Raw genomic sequence first — 20,687 nt, forward strand, 5'->3', positions numbered from 1 at the left:
CGTCCCCCCCTCCCCGCACCGCAGGCAGGGCCGGGCCTCAGCCTCCTCACCCAAGTTCAGGGCTGAGCGCCGCGGGAGCCGGAGCGGGAGCGGCCCGGCCGAGGGCACCTGCGGTCACCGTTAATGGCTCTCCTCCCCGGCCGGCTGTCTCCGTGGGGAGTGATCTACGACCCCATTACAGCCCAGGCCTCTGAAGGCCCCGCGATGGATCACCGGCTGCCTGGCGACGGCCGGGAGGCACACACGTGCGCGGGTGACGGATGGCCCTCATCAGCGCCTGGGGCTCATTTCCATCCGTCAGCGCGGCGCGCCGCACCTGCGGGCGTGGGGTGGCGGGCCCTCCGCACGCCCCGGGTGGCAGGGACCACGGCGCCCACCCCGAGCCCCGATCCCAGGCCTGGGACTGCGAGTGGGGGTGGGACCCGCCCCGGGGCTCAGGCACCGCTGGCACGCCTGTCACCCCCCCCAGGACAGGCCACACGTGCCAGGGCCTGGCCCGGGACCCCTGTGGGGGTCCCCAGCGCTGAGCACTGGGCCCAGAGCAGCATGCAGGCTTCCGGGGCCAGCACGGGCCTGTGCCTGGCTGCCACCACAACCTGGGGCCGGGGGCAGTGGCTGGAGAATGGAAAGCGGCTTGGGTGTCTGGGCCTTGGGGACGGAGAGGAAGGCAGTCCTCACCAAACACGCACCGAGCAGCCAGCGGAGCCTGCGTGGGCCGCCCGCCCGGACAGCGAGGGGCCTGGGCCAACGAAAGCCAGAGAGGGCAGGGGAACACCTGCAGTCACACAGCAGCAACAGCAGCGGCGGAAGAAGCCACACGTGGCTGGCCACCTCCATTCGGGGCCGTGGCCCCACCCCTGTGCCCGCCCCTGCACGCTGACTTCTCCGGCTGCCCACAGCGGGGGCTCCGTGGCTCTGTCGGCACAAAGGGCCCCACCAGGACCGGGGCTAGAGCTGGGCCACTGCCACACCCCACATCCCGGGACCTCCTGCTGACGGCCCACTCTGACCCAGCTCTGCTGGCGGAAGGAGTGAGGAGCCCTACCCCAGCTGGACCACTTCCTGTCCAGTCACCCCCCCAGACCTCCACGGGCCCCACCTCCTCCCCCTCCACACAGCCTCGGATGGACACAGGCGCCCGCAGTGGCCGCTGTCCGAGGAAACGCAGGGCAGGCCCGGCCGGCCAGCAGGGCAGCGGCAGCATGTGAGTGGTGAGTACTGAGTACGTGTACCAGCACTGCGTGAGTGATGGGTACTGAATACGTGTACCAGCACTGCACGTGAATGATGAGTACCGTGTGTGGTGTTCATGAGACTGTGCACACGTGCACAGCGCAGGGTGCCCGCTGTGCATCGCAGCGCATGTGCGTCTGCTGCACGTTGTGTGTACCTGGCCCAGCGTACGGCACCTGCACGAGTCACAGTGTCTGCTCATCTGCTGTGCCATCTGGGGGTCTGGGTTGGCAGGTGCGTGTCATTTGTATACTGGGAACCGCGCTCAGGCTGCGCAGATGTCATCTGTGCACTGAGGATGGGTCTGCGCTCAGGCTGTGCGGGTGTTGTGCGTGGTGTCTGAGGTCTGCTCAGGCTGTGCAGGTGTTGTGCGTGGTGTCTGAGGTCTGCTCAGGCTGTGCGGGTGTTGTGCGTGGTGTCTGAGGTCTGCTCAGGCTGTGCGGGTGTTGTGCTCAGGCTGTGCGGGTGTTGTGAGTGGTGTCTGAGGTCTGCTCAGGCTGTGCGGGTGTTGTGTGTGGTGTCTCAGGTCAGCTCAGGCTGTGCGGGTGTTGTGCTCAGGCTGTGCGGGTGTTGTGCGTGGTGTCTGAGGTCTGCTCAGGCTGTGCGGGTGTTGTGTGTGGTGTCTCAGGTCTGCTCAGGCTGTGCGGGTGTTGTGTGTGGTGTCTGAGGTCTGCTCAGGCTGTGCGGGTGTTGTGCGTGGTGTCTGAGGTCTGCTCAGGCTGTGCGGGTGTTGTGCGTGGTGTCTGAGGTCTGCTCAGGCTATGCGGGTGTTGTGCTCAGGCTGTGCGGGTGTTGTGCGTGGTGTCTGAGGTCTGCTCAGGCTGTGCGGGTGTTGTGTGTGGTGTCTCAGGTCTGCTCAGGCTGTGCGGGTGTTGTGTGTGGTGTCTGAGGTCTGCTCAGGCTGTGCGGGTGTTGTGCGTGGTGTCTGAGGTCTGCTCAGGCTGTGCGGGTGTTGTGCGTGGTGTCTGAGGTCTGCTCAGGCTGTGCGGGTGTTGTGCTCAGGCTGTGCGGGTGTTGTGCTCAGGCTGTGCGGGTGTTGTGCGTGGTGTCTGAGGTCTGCTCAGGCTGTGCGGGTGTTGTGCGTGGTGTCTCAGGTCTGCTCAGGCTGTGCGGGTGTTGTGCTCAGGCTGTGCGGGTGTTGTGCTCAGGCTGTGCGGGTGTTGTGCTCAGGCTGTGCGGGTGTTGTGCGTGGTGTCTCAGGTCTGCTCAGGCTGTGCGGGTGTTGTGCTCAGGCTGTGCGGGTGTTGTGCTCAGGCTGTGCGGGTGTTGTGCTCAGGCTGTGCGGGTGTTGTGCGTGGTGTCTGAGGTTCGCTCAGGCTGTGCGGGTGTTGTGCTCAGGCTGTGCGGGTGTTGTGCGTGGTGTCTGAGGTCTGCTCAGGCTGTGCGGGTGTTGTGCTCAGGCTGTGCGGGTGTTGTGCTCAGGCTGTGCGGATGTTGTGCTCAGGCTGTGCGGGTGTTGTGCTCAGGCTGTGCGGGTGTTGTGCGTGGTGTCTGAGGTCTGCTCAGGCTGTGCGAGCCGCACACCGCAAGGCGGACACCCAGGGAGAGGCACAGACGCCCCTCTGTCCCGAGAGGCAGCGCAGCCTCAGGCACCCAGACCCCACACCCCCGTGCGGGCCCGGCCCGGCCCCCACAGTGCTCCCACGCGGCCAGCCGGCATTCCAGGCTCATGATCAAAGGCGAGCGGAACCCCAGGCCCACCTCAAAATGCAGCCGGGAGGCGCGGCCTGGCCCGCCGCTCAGGCCCAGGCAAGTGTGCGCAGACGGCTGGCCGGCCGGTCACCTGGGCCGGTCGCCTCCCCGGCTCTCCCTGCCACCCGCCCCCTCTGCGGGACCTCCGCTCACACCCCGGCCGGGGCACCTGCGGCTTGGCAGGGCCGGTGGCTGGGCGCCCCCCTCCCGGCACTTCTGGGCCGGCGTCCAGCTCCAGCCTGCCACCACGGTGACAGCGCCTCCCACGGCTCCAAGAACAGAGCCAGGGCTGTGTTCCCGCGTCCTCAGCCAGGACCACACGCCTGGCCGGCCGGCGGGGAGCACAGAGCCCCGCCCAACAGCGCCCCACACCCAACCACCGGCTATCTGTGCCCAAACCTGCCATTAGAAGGACACGCGGAGGCCAGAGCGGGCCGCCCCCAGCCGCCCCCAGCCAGCCGGCCGCCCCCAGCCAGCCCCTGGGGGAGGGCTAGGGGGAGGGCGCCGGTGGCCCACCACACACGGCATCCGGCCCCTCTCTGTGGGGCTCACGGGCCACAGCTCTGCTCTAGGAAGCACCAAGCTGGTCTGGGGGCCCGGGAGGGGAGCGGGGAGAGGGGAGCACTGCTCAGGTCTAAGAGGAGAAGGCTGGTTCTCAGCGGTGGGGGGTCCCCGTGCTGCAATTGCTGGGCTGCCCGTCACAGGACCCCTTCTCTGAGCGGGTTTCCTTATCTATAAAAGAGCACTAAAGGTCAGATGCAGTAGTTCGTGCCTGTAATCTCAACTACTTAGAAAACAGAGATAGGATCCAGGCCAACTCAGGCAAAAGAAAAAAACAAGACCTATACCCCAATCAATAATAGCTGGGCTACAGGCACAGGGGGCTCACGCCTGTCATCCTGGCCACTCAGGAGGCTGGGATCTGAGGATCCCGGTTCAAAGCCAGCCCAGGAAGGAAAGGCTGTGAGACTCTTATCTCCAGTGAACCACTAGAAAACTGGAAACAGAGCTGTGGCTCAAAGCAGAAAAGCTCAGGGACAGCGTCCAGGCCCATGACAAGAAAAAAAAAAAAAAGCTGAGCTATGCAGTCTATACCTTTAATCCCAACAATGCACAGAACATAGGTAGGAAGATCACATTGGGAGACTGGACCAGAGATTGGGCCACTGACCCAAGCCACACATACGGTAGCACCAGGATTTGAACCTAAGACCTTTGAACCTAGAGATCTACTTTTCACCATGGCTCCCAGCCACATCAGGGCCCGGCCCCACCGCCTCTTTGACCAGCCTGGGCCGGCGTGGGGTCCCGGGAGCAGCCCTGCGTGGCCGGCCACGCTCCCCACAGCGAGCGCCGTCACCATCCACCCTGCCACGTCTGCCCTCCCACGGGACACGGGGCCGGCGGCCTGCCAAAGCCACTGTCTCTGCACAGGTCCCCTGGGGCGCAAGGACAGCCTCAGCCACTGCTGCGCCAGCTCTGCCTGCTGGGGAAGGGCACTTGCCCAGCCACGCACACGCATGTGCACGCACGCAGGCACACGCACAGAGCCGAGAGGCGTGCACGCGGGGCGGCGCACAGGAGGTGCCGGGTGGGCCCTCATTACCACGGCGACGAGTGCAGGGAGGAGTGGGGGGAGGCCATTGACCTGGGGGGGCTCACCACCACCAGGCCAGGGCGCCCGCCACAGCCTGCCCTTGGGGTACAGGGTCAGGACGGCGGCCCCCAAGTCCACCCGGTCCCACGGCGCTGGGCATGGTCACGGGCTGTGATGCAGGCCCAGGCGGGGCCTGGCACCCTCAGGGACGGGACAGGAGCATCCCAGACCCGGGCCCCGCCCCCAGCCCGGCCCCCGCTGCCAGCTGAGTCTGCCCGGCTCCCCTCTCCTTGGACCCCACATCCACACCAGCGCCCGGGCTCCCAGACACACTCATCCCCAAAGTGCAGGGCAGGGTGGCCTCCGTCTCCCCGTGCGGGGTGGGGTGGGGTGAGCCGGGAGGCGGCAGCAGAACCGAGCGCAGCTGGGGGCGTGGGGCGGGCAGGCCGGCGGGGGCGGCCAGCTCAGGAGCTCTCACCCACCCATCCCCCAGTCCCCCCCACGGGCCCCCCGACTCACCCCACGAGCCCCGCTGACCTCCCCGGACTCACCGAGGGGGGTCGAGCTGTCCGCACGGGTCCTGGGCTCCGTGAGAAGCCCGGCCGGGCTGGGCAGGCGGAGGGGACGGGCGGGGCCGCCGGCGGAGCGGAGCGCGGCCGGCCTCCCTCCCTCCCTGGCACGCCGGGGCTGCACGCAGGAGCCGGCCCCACTTTGTGGTGGCGGGGCGGGAGCCACGGCGGCCACTTCCGGCCTGGCCTGTCCAGGCTGCCGCCGTCTCTGCAAACCCCCAGCCAAGGTGCGGCCTGCGCTCCCCGTGGGGGGCGCGCAATGCTGGGAGCAGAGGCCCCGGCCCATTCACGACCGTCCCGCAGCCAGAGCGGCCCTGTGCGGCGCCTGGCACCCAGCCCAGCACCTCCAGCTGGACGCACGGGGGGGGGGGCAGGGGGGAACTAATGCTTAATGCGCTCCAGACAGAAGCGGTGGTCAGTAGTCAGCACCAAGGTCAAAGGTCAGAAAGACAAGGGCAAGACAGGAAGAGTGGTCCAGCTTCCCGCCCGGGAGGAGAGAGCCTGGCCGCCACAGGTGGTGCACACGCGTGTGCGCATGCGCGCGTGTGGCAGAGACCATCCCTGATGAGGAGAGGTGGCACGGGGGCTGCCCTGGTGACCCCCACAGCTCCGCAGAGACAGGAGAGACAGGGAGCAACGTGGGAGGAGGTGCCACGGTCACCCAGAAAGCCAGCCTCGAGTCTTCTACCCTAGGGGCCTCCTTCTGCCCCCTGGGACCAGGGGCCACCTCTTCCTAAAGCCCTCCAGGATTACACGGGTGCCCCCGAGATGGGGGTCCATCTCCGTGTCTCTGGGGACAGCCAGGTCCAGCAGGCTGGTGGTGGGGCCCACATTGGCTGCTCTTGGGTACAGGCTGTGCCCTGGCAGAGGTAGCCAGGGCCTGAGGGTGCTGAGCAGAGTTTCCCAAGGGTCTTAGGGTGCTGGGCTGGGTTCTGGGGCCGAGGCCCTGGTGGGTGCCTGGTGCCCCCACACCGCCACCTCCTGGGCAAATGGTGAACTGCGGGCAGGGATGGGGGATGGGAAGGAATCCAGCCCCGCCCCCGCGGCCTCTCAGGCCACCCCCTCTGGCCAGGGGGACCATGCCAGGCCATGGGCAGGCCCAAAGCCCAGTGCTCCAGGAGGGGGCGGTCGGCACCCCGTGGCGCTGGCTCTGCCGTTCCGCTCAGGCTTCGGGCACTGACTAGCAAAGTCCATAGGCTGCTATTTCCGGCAGCCCTTTCCTGGCAGGGGGGAAACACCCGGCCCCGTGACTGGCCTCAGGAAACGGAGAGGTACAGCACTGCCCCAGCACCAGGTACTGTGCTCACTTCACACTCCTCTGAAGTGCTCCAGAAGTGCTCGCCGCTCACGGAACGCGTCCAAGGCCGGGAACCCTGGCCCCTCCCCCACCCGCCGCACCCTGGGGGCTCAGATGCATGACCCATGGCTCCATGACCCCGAAGTCCCTAGGGCTGGACCTGGCCTCGGTGCAATCCCCGGGGAAGGCAGGGACCTGCGGCGGCTGGCTTATCGCCGTGGCCAGTGTCCCACGGGCTCCTGAGTCAGGGCTTCTCATCAGATATGACTTCCATGTGACCCTCAGCACGCCAGAACAAAACTGCCCTGCCTGGCTGGAGGCCCTGGGCAGAGAGCAGGTCTTGCTGGAACTCACTCCTGAGCTGGAGAAGGCTGACCCACCCTATCTGTTTCCCCAGCCGGCACCTGAGTGATGTCTTAAAAGCTACTTAACTTAAAATAAAAAATCTCACTGCCTATCTGTGATCTGTGACCGGTACCCCAGGGCCTTTGCACTGGGGCTGAGGATCAAACCTAGAGCATGCTGGGTAAGCGCTAAGAATCAAACCTAGTGCGTGCCAGGTAAGCACTCTGTCATGGAGCTCACCACATCCTTGCTCACGAGCTGTGGAAGGATTGCTCTGGGGAGCAGGTGTGCCGCCCGCACGTTGTGTACGGCTGGCCCCGGTGCCCAGCACGGCCATGTGCATGCAGTGGGCGCTCAATACGCGCTCGTGAACAAGTGCACAGAGACGGCGGTGTGGAGGCCAAGATGCCGTCACAGCCTCCTGGGACGGGGCTTGGAGCGGTGCCTGGTGGTTTCCAAATGGCACAGGCCGTGGCAGAAGATGGCGTGGGCACGGGGCGGGGGCGTGTAAGCCAGCGTGGTGCCAACCAGCTTGTGCAGGGGAGGCCACGTGGTGCCTGGGGGTGTCGTCTCAGGGGTCCGGAGGACGGAGGCAGGGTGCCCTGGTGCGGGGTACCGGAGCGGTGATTCCAGCCCTCAGATGGCCCCGGGTGCCCCACGCTCCCTCCCGCGTCTCCTCCTCCAGCCTCTTCCCCACAGAAAACCCTTCCTGTTCTCACTCTGAGACAGAGCTGCCTGACGTGACCCAGGCTGGCCTTGAACTCACGTCTTCCCGAGTGCCGGGATTGCAGGCGTGAGCCACCACCCGGCTCTTCATCCTCCACACACTTAGCGGCAGGAGGCGCGCGGAGCACCGCGCAGGGAGCCCGCGATCCCCGGGGGCCGTGGGCTCCGCAGGGTGTGCTCAGCGCCTGGGCGAGGCCGGCGGCCTCCCCCCTCCCCCGCCAGCTCCGCCACCACCGTGCACCCCTCAGCAGGCAGACGACGAGGCAGCAATGCTGCACTCCCAGCCTCACACGAAGGAGACCCCAGGAGACGCCGGCACCGCCAAGATCGAGGTGTACCCTCGCCCCACATGTGGGGAAACCGAGGCACAAGGCAGCATCCAGCCACTATCTGAAGCGCCGGGGCTGGGGCTTAAGCTCGGATCCACACTGGAAGGATGTGGAGAGTCTGGGTCGCCCAGCCGGGTCCCCACACAGTCACAGTGTGAGCATGACGGGCACTGTGGTTTTACGCAGTGTCATGGCCGGCGGAACGCGGACTGCAAAGACACCCACGTCCTGACCTGGAAGCCCCCGGGGCCCAAAGCCCCCGCCGTGGGGACTCGCGGGCGGCGGGGCAGGTGGACCTGGGTGGGGGGCAGGGTGGACAGGGCTTGGCACGGCCCGAGGGGCGGCAGAGACACCATTCCCCCGGCCCTGAGGCCCTGAGGAAGGGGCCGCAAGCCAATGAGCGCGAGCAGCTTCTGTGAGGGCAAAAGCAATGAAAACGGGCACTACAATGAGACTCGCCCGGGCTTCGGGGCTCGGGCCAGGAGAGACCTGCAGACCTGCGGTGCTGCCCAGCCGGTGTCCGGTCCGGGTCCGCGTCACTACCGTCACCCGCTGAGGGCCGCCCACCTCGGGATTCTGCTTCCACGCTTCAGTCGAGCCCACACACTTGGGCTCTGCTTTTGGGGCAGCACTGGCTTTGGGGAGGTGAAGTTCATGAGCCCTGCCACCATTTCCACAACCAACCACAGGCGGGGGGGGGGGGGGAGAGTAGGGGCTCCACACCCACCAAGCAGCTGCAGACACGCTGGGACGTAAATCTGAGCTTCTGATTTTATCCATTATCTTTGCCCTGCATTGGTGAGAATTGCCTGTAATAAATCCACGCAAGCACCTGTGAGACAGGGCTCCATCCGCAGCCCAGGCTGGCCTCCACATCCTGGTCCTCCTACCTCAGCCTCGCCAGCTCTGGGGACACAGGCACACCCTAGGCTGCTGCCACTGGCTGCCATGGCTGTCACTCACAGGAGTGGGCGGAGCAAAGGTTTGGGGGGAAAGGGGGGCTGCCCCTCCCACTGTCACTACACCGCCGCTCCCCTTCCTCAGGGTGGACAGCAGCATGCATGGGTAAACCGAGGCAGGTGAGTCCACGCGTGAAGACAGTTGGGGACTTTCCCCATTTCGTCACCTTCACTCACAGAGCTTTCCAGGATGGACGTGTGCATGAGTCCAGGCCTGTCACAACTTCCCCAAGTGTGTGTGTGTGCTTGTGTGTGCGCATGTATCCATGCACGTCACAGCCTGTCTCCAAGCGTGTGCATGCTTATGTGTACATGTGTTTGTATCCACGCATGGCACGAGTGTGTTTATGTGTGTACTTCGTACGTGTGTGTGCGTATGTGTGTGTGTACAGCCTGTCTGGGTGTGTATGTGCATGTGTTAGTGTGTCTTCCTATGCACGTGCATGTTGGCGTGTGTGGCTGTGTACCCACGTGTTTTGTGCAAAACCCACGTCAGGTCTGGCATGTGGCCAGCCGGCAGCCATGGCTCCGGCGGTGCCATCCGCCCGCCGTGGGGTGATTGACCATTCGTCACCGCGGTGTTCTGAGCCGCAGGCCGCCCCCGTGGCTGTGACGGGCGTGCTCCGGCCTGGCGTGGGGCTGGGATGCAACCCACATCCCCCTGGCCCCGTCCCCACCGCGGCTGTGACCTCCGTCCCTGGAGATGGTCCTCTCTGGGCTCCGGTGGCCACCACACAGGGACCAGGAGTGACATGCCCCTGCCCCTGGTCTCCAGGCCCAGCTCCTCGCTAGAACTTTCCCTGGGACCCTTCAGATCAGAGCAGCCACAGTGTGCTGCGGTTGGACCATGGGTTCGGGCCCCAGACCCCGCTCATGTTGTGAGAGGACATGAAATGACCCGGCGCAGACATGGACACTGCCACGCCGTGGCTCGGGCGGCACTGCCCGGGGTCCCACGCAAGGCGAGGGGGGAGGGGGGCCGGTCATGGCACGGTCATCAAAGCCACACTCAACCCCTGACTGGACACGTGGCCCACGAACACGAGACGCAGGCCGGAGAGGACCCGGCACAGGGTTTCCCACGGACGCCAGGGAGAGGCGGGTCCGGCGAGAGCCGCGGGCCTTACCTGTGCCCAGGAGCTCTGCGCTGTCTCCATGCCGGCCGCTCTGCAGGCGTGAGGTGGGCTGCGACCCCGGGGCGGTCCCGGGGCCCCTGGGCAGGCTCTCGGCGGGGGGCCCGGGGGGCAACTCCGGCTCCCGGGCTGGAGGGTGGACGGCTGCCGAGGCTTCCAGAGACGCAGAGGTGACCTGCAGGGAGAAGAGTGGGCAAGGTGAGCAGGCTGCACCGGCCACAGACTGTGAAGGAAAGAAACGGCTGCCCGCCCCGGGCGCCATCCCCCCCGCCCCCCCTGCCCACCCCAGGCGCCATCCCCCCCACCCCCCCTGCCTGCCCCGGGCGCCATCCTCCCCACCCCCCCTGCCCACCCCGGGCGCCATCCCCCCCTTGCCCCCCCTGCCCGCCCCGGGTGCCATTCCCCCCTTGTCCCCCCTGCCTGCCACAGGCGCCATCCCCCCCCCGCCCCGGGCGCCATCCCCCCCTTGCCCCCCCTGCCCGCCCCAGGCGCCATCCCCCACGCCCCGGGCGCCATCCCCCCTGCCCCGGGCGCCATCCCCCCCGCCCCCCCTGCCCGCCCTGGGCGCCATCCCCCCTGCCCCAGGCGCCATCCCCCCCGCCCCCCCTGCCCACCCTGGGCGCCATCCCCCCTGCCCCCCTGCCTGCCCCGGGTGCCATCCCCTCCCCGGCCCCCCGCCACACCTGGCCTCGGTGGGCAGAGGGCACGGCCAGGCTGGCTCAGGGCGGCCAGGGAGCGGGGACCCCAGAAGGACGGTCAGTGTCTTCCTTGCCCGGCAGGCGGGGCCCAGGGATCCCAGGCTGCACACTGGATACCTGCCTAGCTCCCTGGCGGCCACACGGTGCGGCCCCTGCCACCCCACCCACCCCACCCTCTCCAGAACCGCCTCATCCCCCCAGATCCACACCTGGCCCTCAGCCTACACCCCTGTCCAGCTCCGGCTGCCAACGGAGGGCTGTCGGAGTTCCGCCTGGAGCCCGGTGCTGGTGGCTCCCGCCTGTCATCCTAGCTACTCAGGAGGGTGAGATCTGAGGATTGCGATTTGAGGTCAGCCCAGGCAAAGAAGTCCACCCACAGGACCCTCATCTCCAATCAACCCACAACAAGCTGGAGCGGAGGTGTGGCTCTGGCTGTGGAGGGGCAGCCGAGGACGAGGGCCTGAGCCCCGCCCAGTACCGACCCCTCCCCCCAGCCCCTCCCTCCTCCAAGCTGTAAAAAACGAGGCTCAGGAAGGCATCACCAGACCTCCTGAGGTCGCAGGCAGGGCCAGCGGGCCATGACCTAAGGCCTGGGCAGGCGGGCGTTGAGCTGGGCCTGCTGGGTGTGGCAGCCTCTTAGGCACTCAGAAGCCTGGGGTGCGGGGCCCCCTGCTCCCCGCGACGCGGTGGAGCCCTGTGGTTGGTGAAAAGCAGCTTTATGTTGATGATTTTTATTTGGTAGGATCTGTGCCATAAAACCGAAGCACTAAGTGAGATGGATGGCCCGGGACTCGGTGGCCGAGCGCCGGCTCTGCGGTCCGTGGTGAGAGACCGATGGATTTACGGGGCACGCACTTCCTGGCAGGCTCTCATTTATAGGATCCATATGGTGACACTGCCCAGACCGCAGACCCCCCACCCCCCCGGGGGGGGCTCCGCCGCTCGCCCCCGCTCCCTGGGGACCCACAGTGGGCAGAGTGCTGACCCCAGGAAGGGGGTCTGGCCCTGTAGGGCCTTGGAGACGGCTCGCCCCGAGTCATGCCGGAACATCCCACCAGGTTTCACTCGGGAGAAGCCGGCCCGGGGATGCTGTCTGCCCCGGGTCACGGGGTGCTGTCCAGCCAGCCTGGCTCTGCTCGGCGCTGGGCCCAACAGAGGACAAAGGAGAAGAGTCCCTCGTACTGAGCAGCTACTGCACACACCCCGCAGCGACCCGGCTCACCCTTCCCACGGCTCTCCTGCCGGCTGGGCTTGCCCAGGAAGGGGCAGCGGAGGGCTTTGAACTCAAGCAGTGGCCTGCAGCATCAGCTAGCTCAGGAAGCCACCAGGGAACGTCGTTTTTAAAGAGCAAGTAGCAGCCGGCCCCGGGGGGGGCACGGGGGGACGGGTACAGGTGACACACTGTGAAGTGTGAGGCTCGGGAGGCCCCAAGGGCAGGGAAATCCAGGAGGGCTTTCTGGAGCAGGTGGAATGGGAACAAGGCCCGCAGGAAGCGGGGTCTGGCAGGGACGGGGAGGCGCACTCCAGGTGTGGGGCACAGTCTAAGATGACAGGAAAGGACACACACACCCCGGCGGAGTCCCCGGTCAGCGGCCTCCTGTCCTATGCTGTGCTGAGGATCGCATCCAGGGCCCACGCATCCAGGTATGCTGTGCGGCCCAACGGCTTTCCATGCGGTGGCAGAGTGGCACTGCGGTCACCATGACCGCTCCCGGGAGAAAGCCGCCGCCCCTCCCCCAAGGTCACCTTCGGCCCTCCCCTCCCTGGCCCACACCTCCGTCCACCTCCCCACCGTACAGCCGCCGCCGCTCACAGAACCAGGACGACGTGCTACGGGACGCCCGCTGCCCTTTCCAGCCGCACCCCTTTTCCAGGTCCGGCAGTGTTGTGGCAGATACAGCGCCCCACGCTTCGGGCGGGGGCGGCCTCTGCAGAGGAGGAAGCAGAGGTGCTGAGCAGCTAAGCCGGCTGCTCAAGGTCACAGAGCCAAGGTGACAGTCCCAGCAGTCAGAGCAGAGCTGGGGACACACTGGCTGGCCCGGTGTCAGTGAGAAGAGTGCAGACCCCATCCTGCCAGGGAGCCCTTGGCCCTTCCCCCACCCCTCCAAGACTACCAGAGGGCTTTGTTCCGCCCCGTGAGGTGGCAGGCTGGGCACAGGCCAATGCCCGGGCCTCGGCGGCCTCAACCTCCCGTAACGGTCTGACCGTGGCAGAGACTCCGGAGGCCGCAGCGAAGGCTCAGAGAACTGCCCGGGCCTCGAGGCGTGGAGGGGTCCCAAGCTGCCTGCCCGCCGCGTGGCCCCAACAGGGAGACCACCGAAGAGCTGCTCCGTGTGCGCGGAGACCGGGCGTAACTGGAAAGTTAGCTGTGGAATACACCCGGCACCTGGCAAATGAGTCATCAGGGGCCAATAAAGCGCGCGGCACGCAGCGATCACGCGGGAGGCTGGTGGCTGGGACGGCTGGGACCCGCGTGGACTCACAGCCGGGGGCCTGGCAGGAAGGAGCCTGGAGGGCAGACGTGGCAGCAGCAACCCGCGTGGATGCAGACCTCGAGCAAACCTCGAGCCGTCCATCAGGGAGCGGCCAGAGGGGAAGGCTGGTGGCGTGGGGCCTGGGCCTGCGGGCGGCCCCCGCGGGGAGGTGGAGAGGCACTGGCAGCCCCGCCCACTCCACAGGCCCCGCCCCACCTGTGCCGCCCCTCAGGGGCAGCAGCCAGGCTCTTCTGCATGACCCCACCCCAGCAGAGCGGGGTGCTGTGCCCGCACGTCCACACCCCGCTTCCCCACCGCCAAGGGTTACAGGCCCATACCCAGACCACGCTCGCCTGAGCCCGTACCCCAGGACGCGCGTGGCAGCCGCACGGCAGCACAGGGAAGACGCACCTGTGCACCAGGGCTGCGGAAGGGGCGGGTCAAGGGCCCGAGGAGAAGCAGGGGGCCCTGGCCCGGAAGGCTCTGGCTCTCAGGGACCCAGCCAGGGCCCTCGGGTCCCCAGCCCAGCCTGTGCTCATTCGGGGTTTTCTTGCTGAGACACAAACAAGAGTGACCAGCAGTTACAAGCAGGGACACCAGACCATGACCTGGAGTCCATCCTGGGTAACGTCACAGCCAGCCACACACGGACGCCACGTCTGTCCTGGATGACGTCACAGCCAGCCACACACGGACGCCACGTCTGTCCTGGATGACATCACAGCCAGCCACACACGGAAGTCACGTCTGTCCTGGATGACATCACAGCCAGCCACACACGGACGCCACGTCTGTCCTGGATGACGTCACAGCCAGGTCACACACGGACGTCACGTCTGTCCTGTGTTACGTCACAGCCAGGCCACACACGGACGTCACGTCTGTCCTGGATGACATCACAGACAGGTCACACACGGATGCCACGTCTGTCCTGGATGATGTCACAGCCAGCCACACACCGACGTCACGTCTGTCTGGTGTGACATCACAGCCAGCCACACACGGACGTCACATCTGTCCTGGATGACGTCACAGCCAGTCACACACGGATGCCACGTCTGTCCTGGGTGACATCACAGCCAGCCACACACGGACGCCACGTCTGTCCTGTGTGACATCACAGCCAGCCACACACGGACGCCACGTCTGTCCTGGATGACGTCACAGCCAGCCACACACGGACGCCACGTCTGTCCTGGATGACATCACAGCCAGGTCACACACAGACATCATGTCTGTCCTGGATGACATCACAGCCAGCCACACACGGACGCCACATCTGTCTGGTGTGACATCACAGCCAGGTCACACACGGACGTCACGTCTGTCCTGTGTGATGTCACAGCCAGGTCACACACGGACGCCACGTCTGTCCTGGGCGACATCACAGCCAGCCACACACGGATGCCATGTCTGTCCTGTGTGACGTCACAGCCAGGTCACACACGGACGCCACGTCTGTCCTGTGTGACATCACAGCCAGCAACACAGGGACGCCACGTCTGTCCTGGATGGCGTCACAGCCAGCCACACACGGACGCCACGTCTGTCCTGGATGACGTCACAGCCAGGCCACACACGGACGCCACGTCTGTCCTGGATGACGTCACAGCCAGTCACACACGGACGCCACGTCTGTCCTGGATGATGTCACAGCCAGTCACACACGGACGCCACGTCTGTCCTGGATGATGTCACAGCCAGTCACACACGGACGCCACGTCTGTCCTGGATGACGTCACAGCCAGCCACACACGGACGCCACGTCTGTCCTGGGTGACGTCACAGCCAGTCACACACAGACGCCACGTCTGTCTGGTGTGACGTCACAGCCAGCCACACACGGACGCCACGTCTGTCTGGTGTGACGTCACAGCCAGGTCATACATGGACATCATGTCTGTCTGGTGTGACGTCACAGTCAGCCACACACGGACGTCATGGTCACACTTAGACTTCCTGGTACGCCCATCCTTGTGTGTGCACGTGGCCATGTACGTTATATATTTAGGTGTGCTTGCAGGTGCATTTGATGTGTGCACACATGCTCGGCGTGGGCCGACTGCACGGGTGACGCACGTGCAGTGTAGGTGTGTGTGTATATACATAGCTGCGGGCGTGCACACACGGTTGGACACTGTACTGTGCTCAGTCTGGGACTTCATCTCCTGCCCCGTATGTCAGCGGCTCCGCCTGTATCCCCCCCGCCCCATTCCCGTCCTCCAGGCCCAGGGCCTCCACGGAGCTAACGAGAAGCCAGGTGCACAGCGCTGCCCTCCTTCAACTCCCAGCGGGGCAGGCCGTGCACCTCTTTCCACCCTGAGAGTCTGTGCTCCACGTACGTGGCTCAGAGACATGCAGCAACCTGTGAACACCACACAGCCTGCAGACGGACAGGGGCCGGCCTGCGGCCTCACACAGGCAGACTCTTGTCACCTGTGCCCATGACAAGGCCACCCATCAGGTTCAGGAGGACCTGCTGGCGGGGTCCGGGAGGCGGCCAGCCCCACGGGGCTCCGCGCCACCCCGGACAGGCAATGTGACATAATTACTGTGGAAGGCACCCGGCGTCACCGGGGGCAGTCAGTTTATCAAGTGCTGACAGCGCATTAGCTAAGTGATCACTAGACTATTAATTTTTCTCCCAGCCCTTGCCGGGGGTATAACGGTGAAAAATGGCAGCTGAGCCACGGGGACATTCTTCAGGGTGACAAAAAGTAAAAATAGCTCTAATTGAAGTTGATAGAAATTACACCCTTTAAAAACACACGTCGGCATCCACCGGCGGTGAGGGGGATGAACGCCAGGGCACGGCTCCCGTCACCGGCAGAGACACACGGTGACAGCCTGGGCAAACAGCCTCCCGGGGCGCAGTGGTGGCTGCCCGGTGGCCGCGTGGCGGCCGTGGGGGCTGGGCACCGCGGGAGGGGGTGGGCTGGCCGGGGCCTGCTCGGCCGCCAGCTCCAGGGGATGTGGGTGTGGCACCACCACCTGGGAAGTTTGAGGTGTGTCCTGGGACCCAGTGGCCACAGCCAGAGAGAGTGCGCAGCCACGTCAGTGACCGGCTGCCACCTCCAGGCCCACTCCCCGCAGCACGGCCCCCGTGTAAGGCGGACATTGGAAATGAGGATCTCAGGCGTGAGGAGCCCCCCCCCACGCCACACACACGCGTGCGCGCAACTCACAGCCGCCTGGAGCCTTCAGGCTCCAGTCTGGCGCACAGAGGACTAATAAATATAAAGGTGATAAAACCAGAATGGATGCCGGTGCCGATCGGCACAGGGTGCTTTCCCTGCACTCGAATTCACCGTCCCAGAGGCGGACGAGAACTGCCACCGTGTTCCCAGGGGACAGCCCAGGCCCCGGGGGGACGGTGGGGGGTCGTGTGACCACAGCGTGGTCATGGACACAGCCTGCCCTGGTCCCCTCGGTCACCCCAAACCGGAACAGAAACAGACACCGCTCACACGCCTCCTCTACCAGGCCCCAGGTCCCCCGGCGCCCCCTGCTGGAGGCCAGGCTGTGCCAGGATGTGGGGTGCGGGGCTGGTCGCACCCCGCCCCGCCCTGGGCTGCGTCCCAAGGGATTGGGCAGTAGGCACGCCTGGTAACACAGGACTGAGGAAGGGGGACAGACAGACGGATGAGGGCAGCGGCCATCCTGGGCAAACACACGAGGGACGCGGGGGCACGTGTGGAATTGTACCGCCGTCATCTCCGCGCGGTGCAAGCACGGCAGTGCACACGGGCAATCCCTGCACTCAGGAGGCTGGGGCCAGAGGATCGTGAGTGCCTAGCCAGCTGGGCTACACAGCAAGACCCTGTCTAACACGAGACAAACAAAACAAAGCTGGACTCTAAGACTGGCTAAGAGAGGTTTTGTGGTTTTAACTTTCTATGGGGCAGGGAGAAGAGGGCCTGTGCGTCCAGCGGGCGTCTCTACCACTGAGCTACGGCCCCAGAAAGGAGAGCGGGCACGGCACGGCCCCCTTACCCAAGGAAGCCACCACAACGGAAGGCCTTCCAGGCGGCCACTTCCACGCTTCCTCGGGCCTCTTGTCCCTGAAAAGACTTGGAGGGGGCAGAGGGGATTGGAAGAAGCGAGTCTCAGGGGGGCAGAACGGGGTGTAAGGAAAGTGGGAAGAGCTGCACCCAGAGAGCTGGAAATAGGGGGATGGCTGTCCAAGCCCAGGGCCGGCCACCGCCTACCACCCTCGGGTCATGTGGGTCCTGGCTCACAGGGGCGGTCCTGTCCTGGGCCCACCCTCGGCCCCGCCCCCGCCCCGCCCACCCCGCCCCCTGCCTTCTTCCCCGGCAGCCCTCCAGTTACTGTTTTAATGAGTTCCCGGCCCTCTAATTAGCAGGTGCGGCTTTGAAAGGAAGCGCCTGGTGTTTACCTTGCTCCGAGCCTTTAATAACTGAGCCCAGGCGGCGGCTGGCTCCCGTCTAATCCCCCCTGAGCAGGGCTTAATGAGCCTTGGCACAGAGAGCCTGGCCTGCCCGCCCCCCAGCACCTCAGCCTCCTGAACCCACAGACATGCACCACCTCTACACCACCCACCCGGTGGCCCAGACAGGGGGCCAGGACCCCAGGCAGCCCAGGAGAAAGATGGAGCTGGAGTTGGGACAGAGGGTAGAGGTCACAGGTCAGCCATGCGGCCGCTGTGGCTCAGGGCCCCAGGGGACGAGCAGGTGACCGGCCGCCAGCCATCCAGAGCCTCTGGTCCCCCAGCCGGCACCAGTCCAAAGCCGGCTGCTCAGCAGCCTCTGCTGGGCCCCTCCGCCCAGCAGGGAACGTGGCAGAGGGATGGCTGGGTGGTCTCCATCCCAGTCCCTACCTGGGGCCCTACAGCTGCTGGAGGCCCGGCCGGGAAGGCAGGCCCAGCCTCCATTTCTCCCCCAGCGCCTCATGGCCCCGTGGTGGGCCGAGCAGGACCTGGGCTCTGCAGGGAATATTCTACAACGTCCTGCTTTCTTTTAAGTACGTGGATCTGCCTGGGTTGCTGAGGAAGCAGAGGCCCCTCCCACCCATTTGGAGCAGCTGAACAGGCTCCCGGCAGCTTGAAAGGGCTGAGTGGAGGAGAGGGGAGGGGGAGAGGGAGGAAGCGAAGGGCCTCTGGCTTTCTCGGTGGGAAACCGCCTTCCCTACCCTGCTGGGCCTTTATCTGGCTCAGCTGGCTCTTCCTGCAGCCCAGGATGCCCGGGGAGGGAGGATGGAGGGGGGGGGGCGCTGCGGCCCACTCTCCAGCCCCATCCCCCCTCCCCTCCCCTGCCTTGGCCTGCAGCATCTTCCCCCGCTGCCCAGTGCTTCCTGGCCCTCCAGCTGCTGGGCATCCATTGGCCCTGGGCACCATGCACATATTGGGCACCTGCTGCACACAGGGCAGTGAGGTCAGCAGGAAAGAGGAAGCTGGAGGTCCAAGCAGCCTTCTCCAGACCCAGCCTGAATGGCCACAGCCAGTTGATGCAGGGTAAGTATGGAAGGTCCCCCACCCCCCCCCCGTCCCCCACCTCCCCCATCCCCCACCCTCCCCGTCACCCCCCCCGTACCCCCTCCCCCCGGCCTCTGCCGGCCACTCAGCTGGCCACTCTGTGTTCTCTGACCTTTGCAGATTCCTACTGGCCCTCCTGATGGCGTCCCTGCTACCAGCCCCCTTATGTGGTTCCCACTACCCATCCCTGATGAGGTCCCCGCTTCAGACGGAGCCCACACATCTCCCTCGAGCCAGATCCCGCCATCTACCCATGACACCCCTTCTCCAGCCCCCCCCCCAACCCCAGATCTCCTCTCCCTGGAAACCACTCCTTCTCTCCCACCTGGTGCTCACATAGAGGCCCTGGTCCACCATCGCCGCCAACCTCTAGCCTTCGACCTAGCTGCCACCTCCGCTTCTCACCAGCCAGCGGAGGTCGGATCTCACAGTCAGCATGGGCTGCTGTCCGCCCCGTGGCCTGTTGAGGGCTGGCGCCTAGATACACACAGCCCGGGCTTTGTCTGGACTTGGGCTTAGCCCTCGAGCGGTGGCCCCACCGTGTCCCCACCGCGAGCCACGAACACCACGGAGCAGGGATGCCCTGCTTCGATGCCCTCTGGGGAGGCTGAGGACGGGGGTAACTCAGGCTCAGCGGAGACTGGCCCTGCATGCCCCCCCTCCACAGTGATGCCCAAGTCACCAGAACCTCCACCTCCTCACACGTCCGGTGGAAACAACGATGCGTTGGTGGCCGAGGCATGAAGTCCTAGAGGCCGCACAGGCTGCCGCGCAGGTGCCAGCCCCGGCCCCGGCCCCATGCAAATAAAGCAGCCCCTGCTGGGCATCAGGCAAAGCCCATCTGCACCTGCCTTTCCTTGCCGCAGGACGGGAAGTGCAGGCAGGTGGCGGGTGACCGGGGAGCCCTGGCCACCCGGGGGGCTGACCCCTCCTCCTGAGGGCCAGCAGGCCCTGTCAGACCACCAGGGACAGCAGAGGAACAAATGGGGGTGCTGGCTCTGAGGGTGCGCCCCACTCCTGTGGCCCGAGCTCCCAGAGGCCGGGCCAGCCCAGAGCCCCAGGGGAGGCCAGTGGTCAGGGCTCCGCCCCCAGCACAGGAAGGGCGGCCGCAGGGGCTCTGCTCTCCTCACCCACGCGCTTGTCCCGTGACCCGCAGGGGCCTGGTTCCCCATGGACAGACCGGCTGCTGCCTCACGGGAAGGGTGGGGCGCACGGACCCCCGTGCCACCCCAGGGGGTGGAGTCGGGGTGTCAGGGGTCCTGACCACCCGATTTGTCTCAGGCTCCCTGGCCATTTCTGAGGCCCCAGGTGCAGTTCCCCGCCTCCCCTCCCCAGCCCATGTCCTTGCTCCAAGTCCATAGAGGGGGCAGAGCACCGGCCTACCGCTGCCCCCTGCTGGCCACGATCAGTATTTCACACGTGACCCCGTTCTAAGCTAGGACCAGTGTGGTGTCACGTGTGATATCATAGGCGTATCTTGGGTCCCCTGACCCCCGCCAAGGCGGGCACTTGTGAAAGTCCAGCAGGCCCAGGATGGACTCTGCCAACCCGGCCTGGGCTAGAGAGTGGCAGCAGCCAGGCCTTGGCTGTGAGCACTGCTCAGGACTCCCAGGGCATTCCTGAAGGCCTGCCAGGCCCGCCCAGCCTCCACCCTCAGTGCTCAGGGCGGCCCAGAGTCCTCCCTGCTCCCTCGGCCCCGCCGGGTGCCCTCTGCTCCCAGGGCGAGCGGGCAGGACCTCTCCGCAGAGGGGTGGGGGCAGGGAGCGAATGGGGAGTGGGAATCATCCCACGCGGCCACTCAGGAGGCATGACAGAGGCCTGCTGTCGGAGGGAGAGGGCCGGGTGGACTGGCCCTGGCCAGCGTGCCGGGCCAGGATGTCCAGCGGGGTGATCTCTGCAGCAGCCACCCTCCCGGGTGCTGGGGCGGGCGCCTCCAGTCTGGAGGTGCAGACAGGGCCCCATCATTCTGCACCCCGCGTCTGGCCAGACCGGGCAGCCCACGCCCCAGGATGGGGTCGCCAGCATCAGGGCCACAGGCCCCGGCTAGGGAGGACAGGGCTGGGATGTGATCCCATAGACCACAGGCTTCTCTGACTCCATGCACACCCAGCTGTGCCCGCAAGCCCAAGCAACCCCACATGCTG

The 20,687-nt window shown here is 66.1% G+C and overlaps 1 protein-coding gene across 4 annotated transcripts in view; it reads right to left on the reverse strand.

The window, feature by feature from the left end:
* Positions 1 to 20,687, reverse strand: part of LOC138823523 (genetic suppressor element 1-like) — a 225,934-nt gene that overhangs the window by 139,669 nt on the left and 65,578 nt on the right. For all 4 annotated transcript variants that reach the window (XM_070016895.1, XM_070016894.1, XM_070016893.1 and 1 more), the window contains exon 2: positions 9,875 to 10,055. In XM_070016895.1, the coding sequence (XP_069872996.1) occupies positions 9,875 to 10,055 (181 nt within the window). The remainder of the gene's footprint in view (positions 1 to 9,874; positions 10,056 to 20,687) is intronic.

The sequence above is a fragment of the Dipodomys merriami genome, unplaced genomic scaffold (assembly GCF_024711535.1).
Source record: "Dipodomys merriami isolate MVZ:Mamm:240054 unplaced genomic scaffold, mDipMer1.0.p SCAF_120, whole genome shotgun sequence".
NCBI classification, from domain to species: domain Eukaryota; kingdom Metazoa; phylum Chordata; class Mammalia; order Rodentia; family Heteromyidae; genus Dipodomys; species Dipodomys merriami.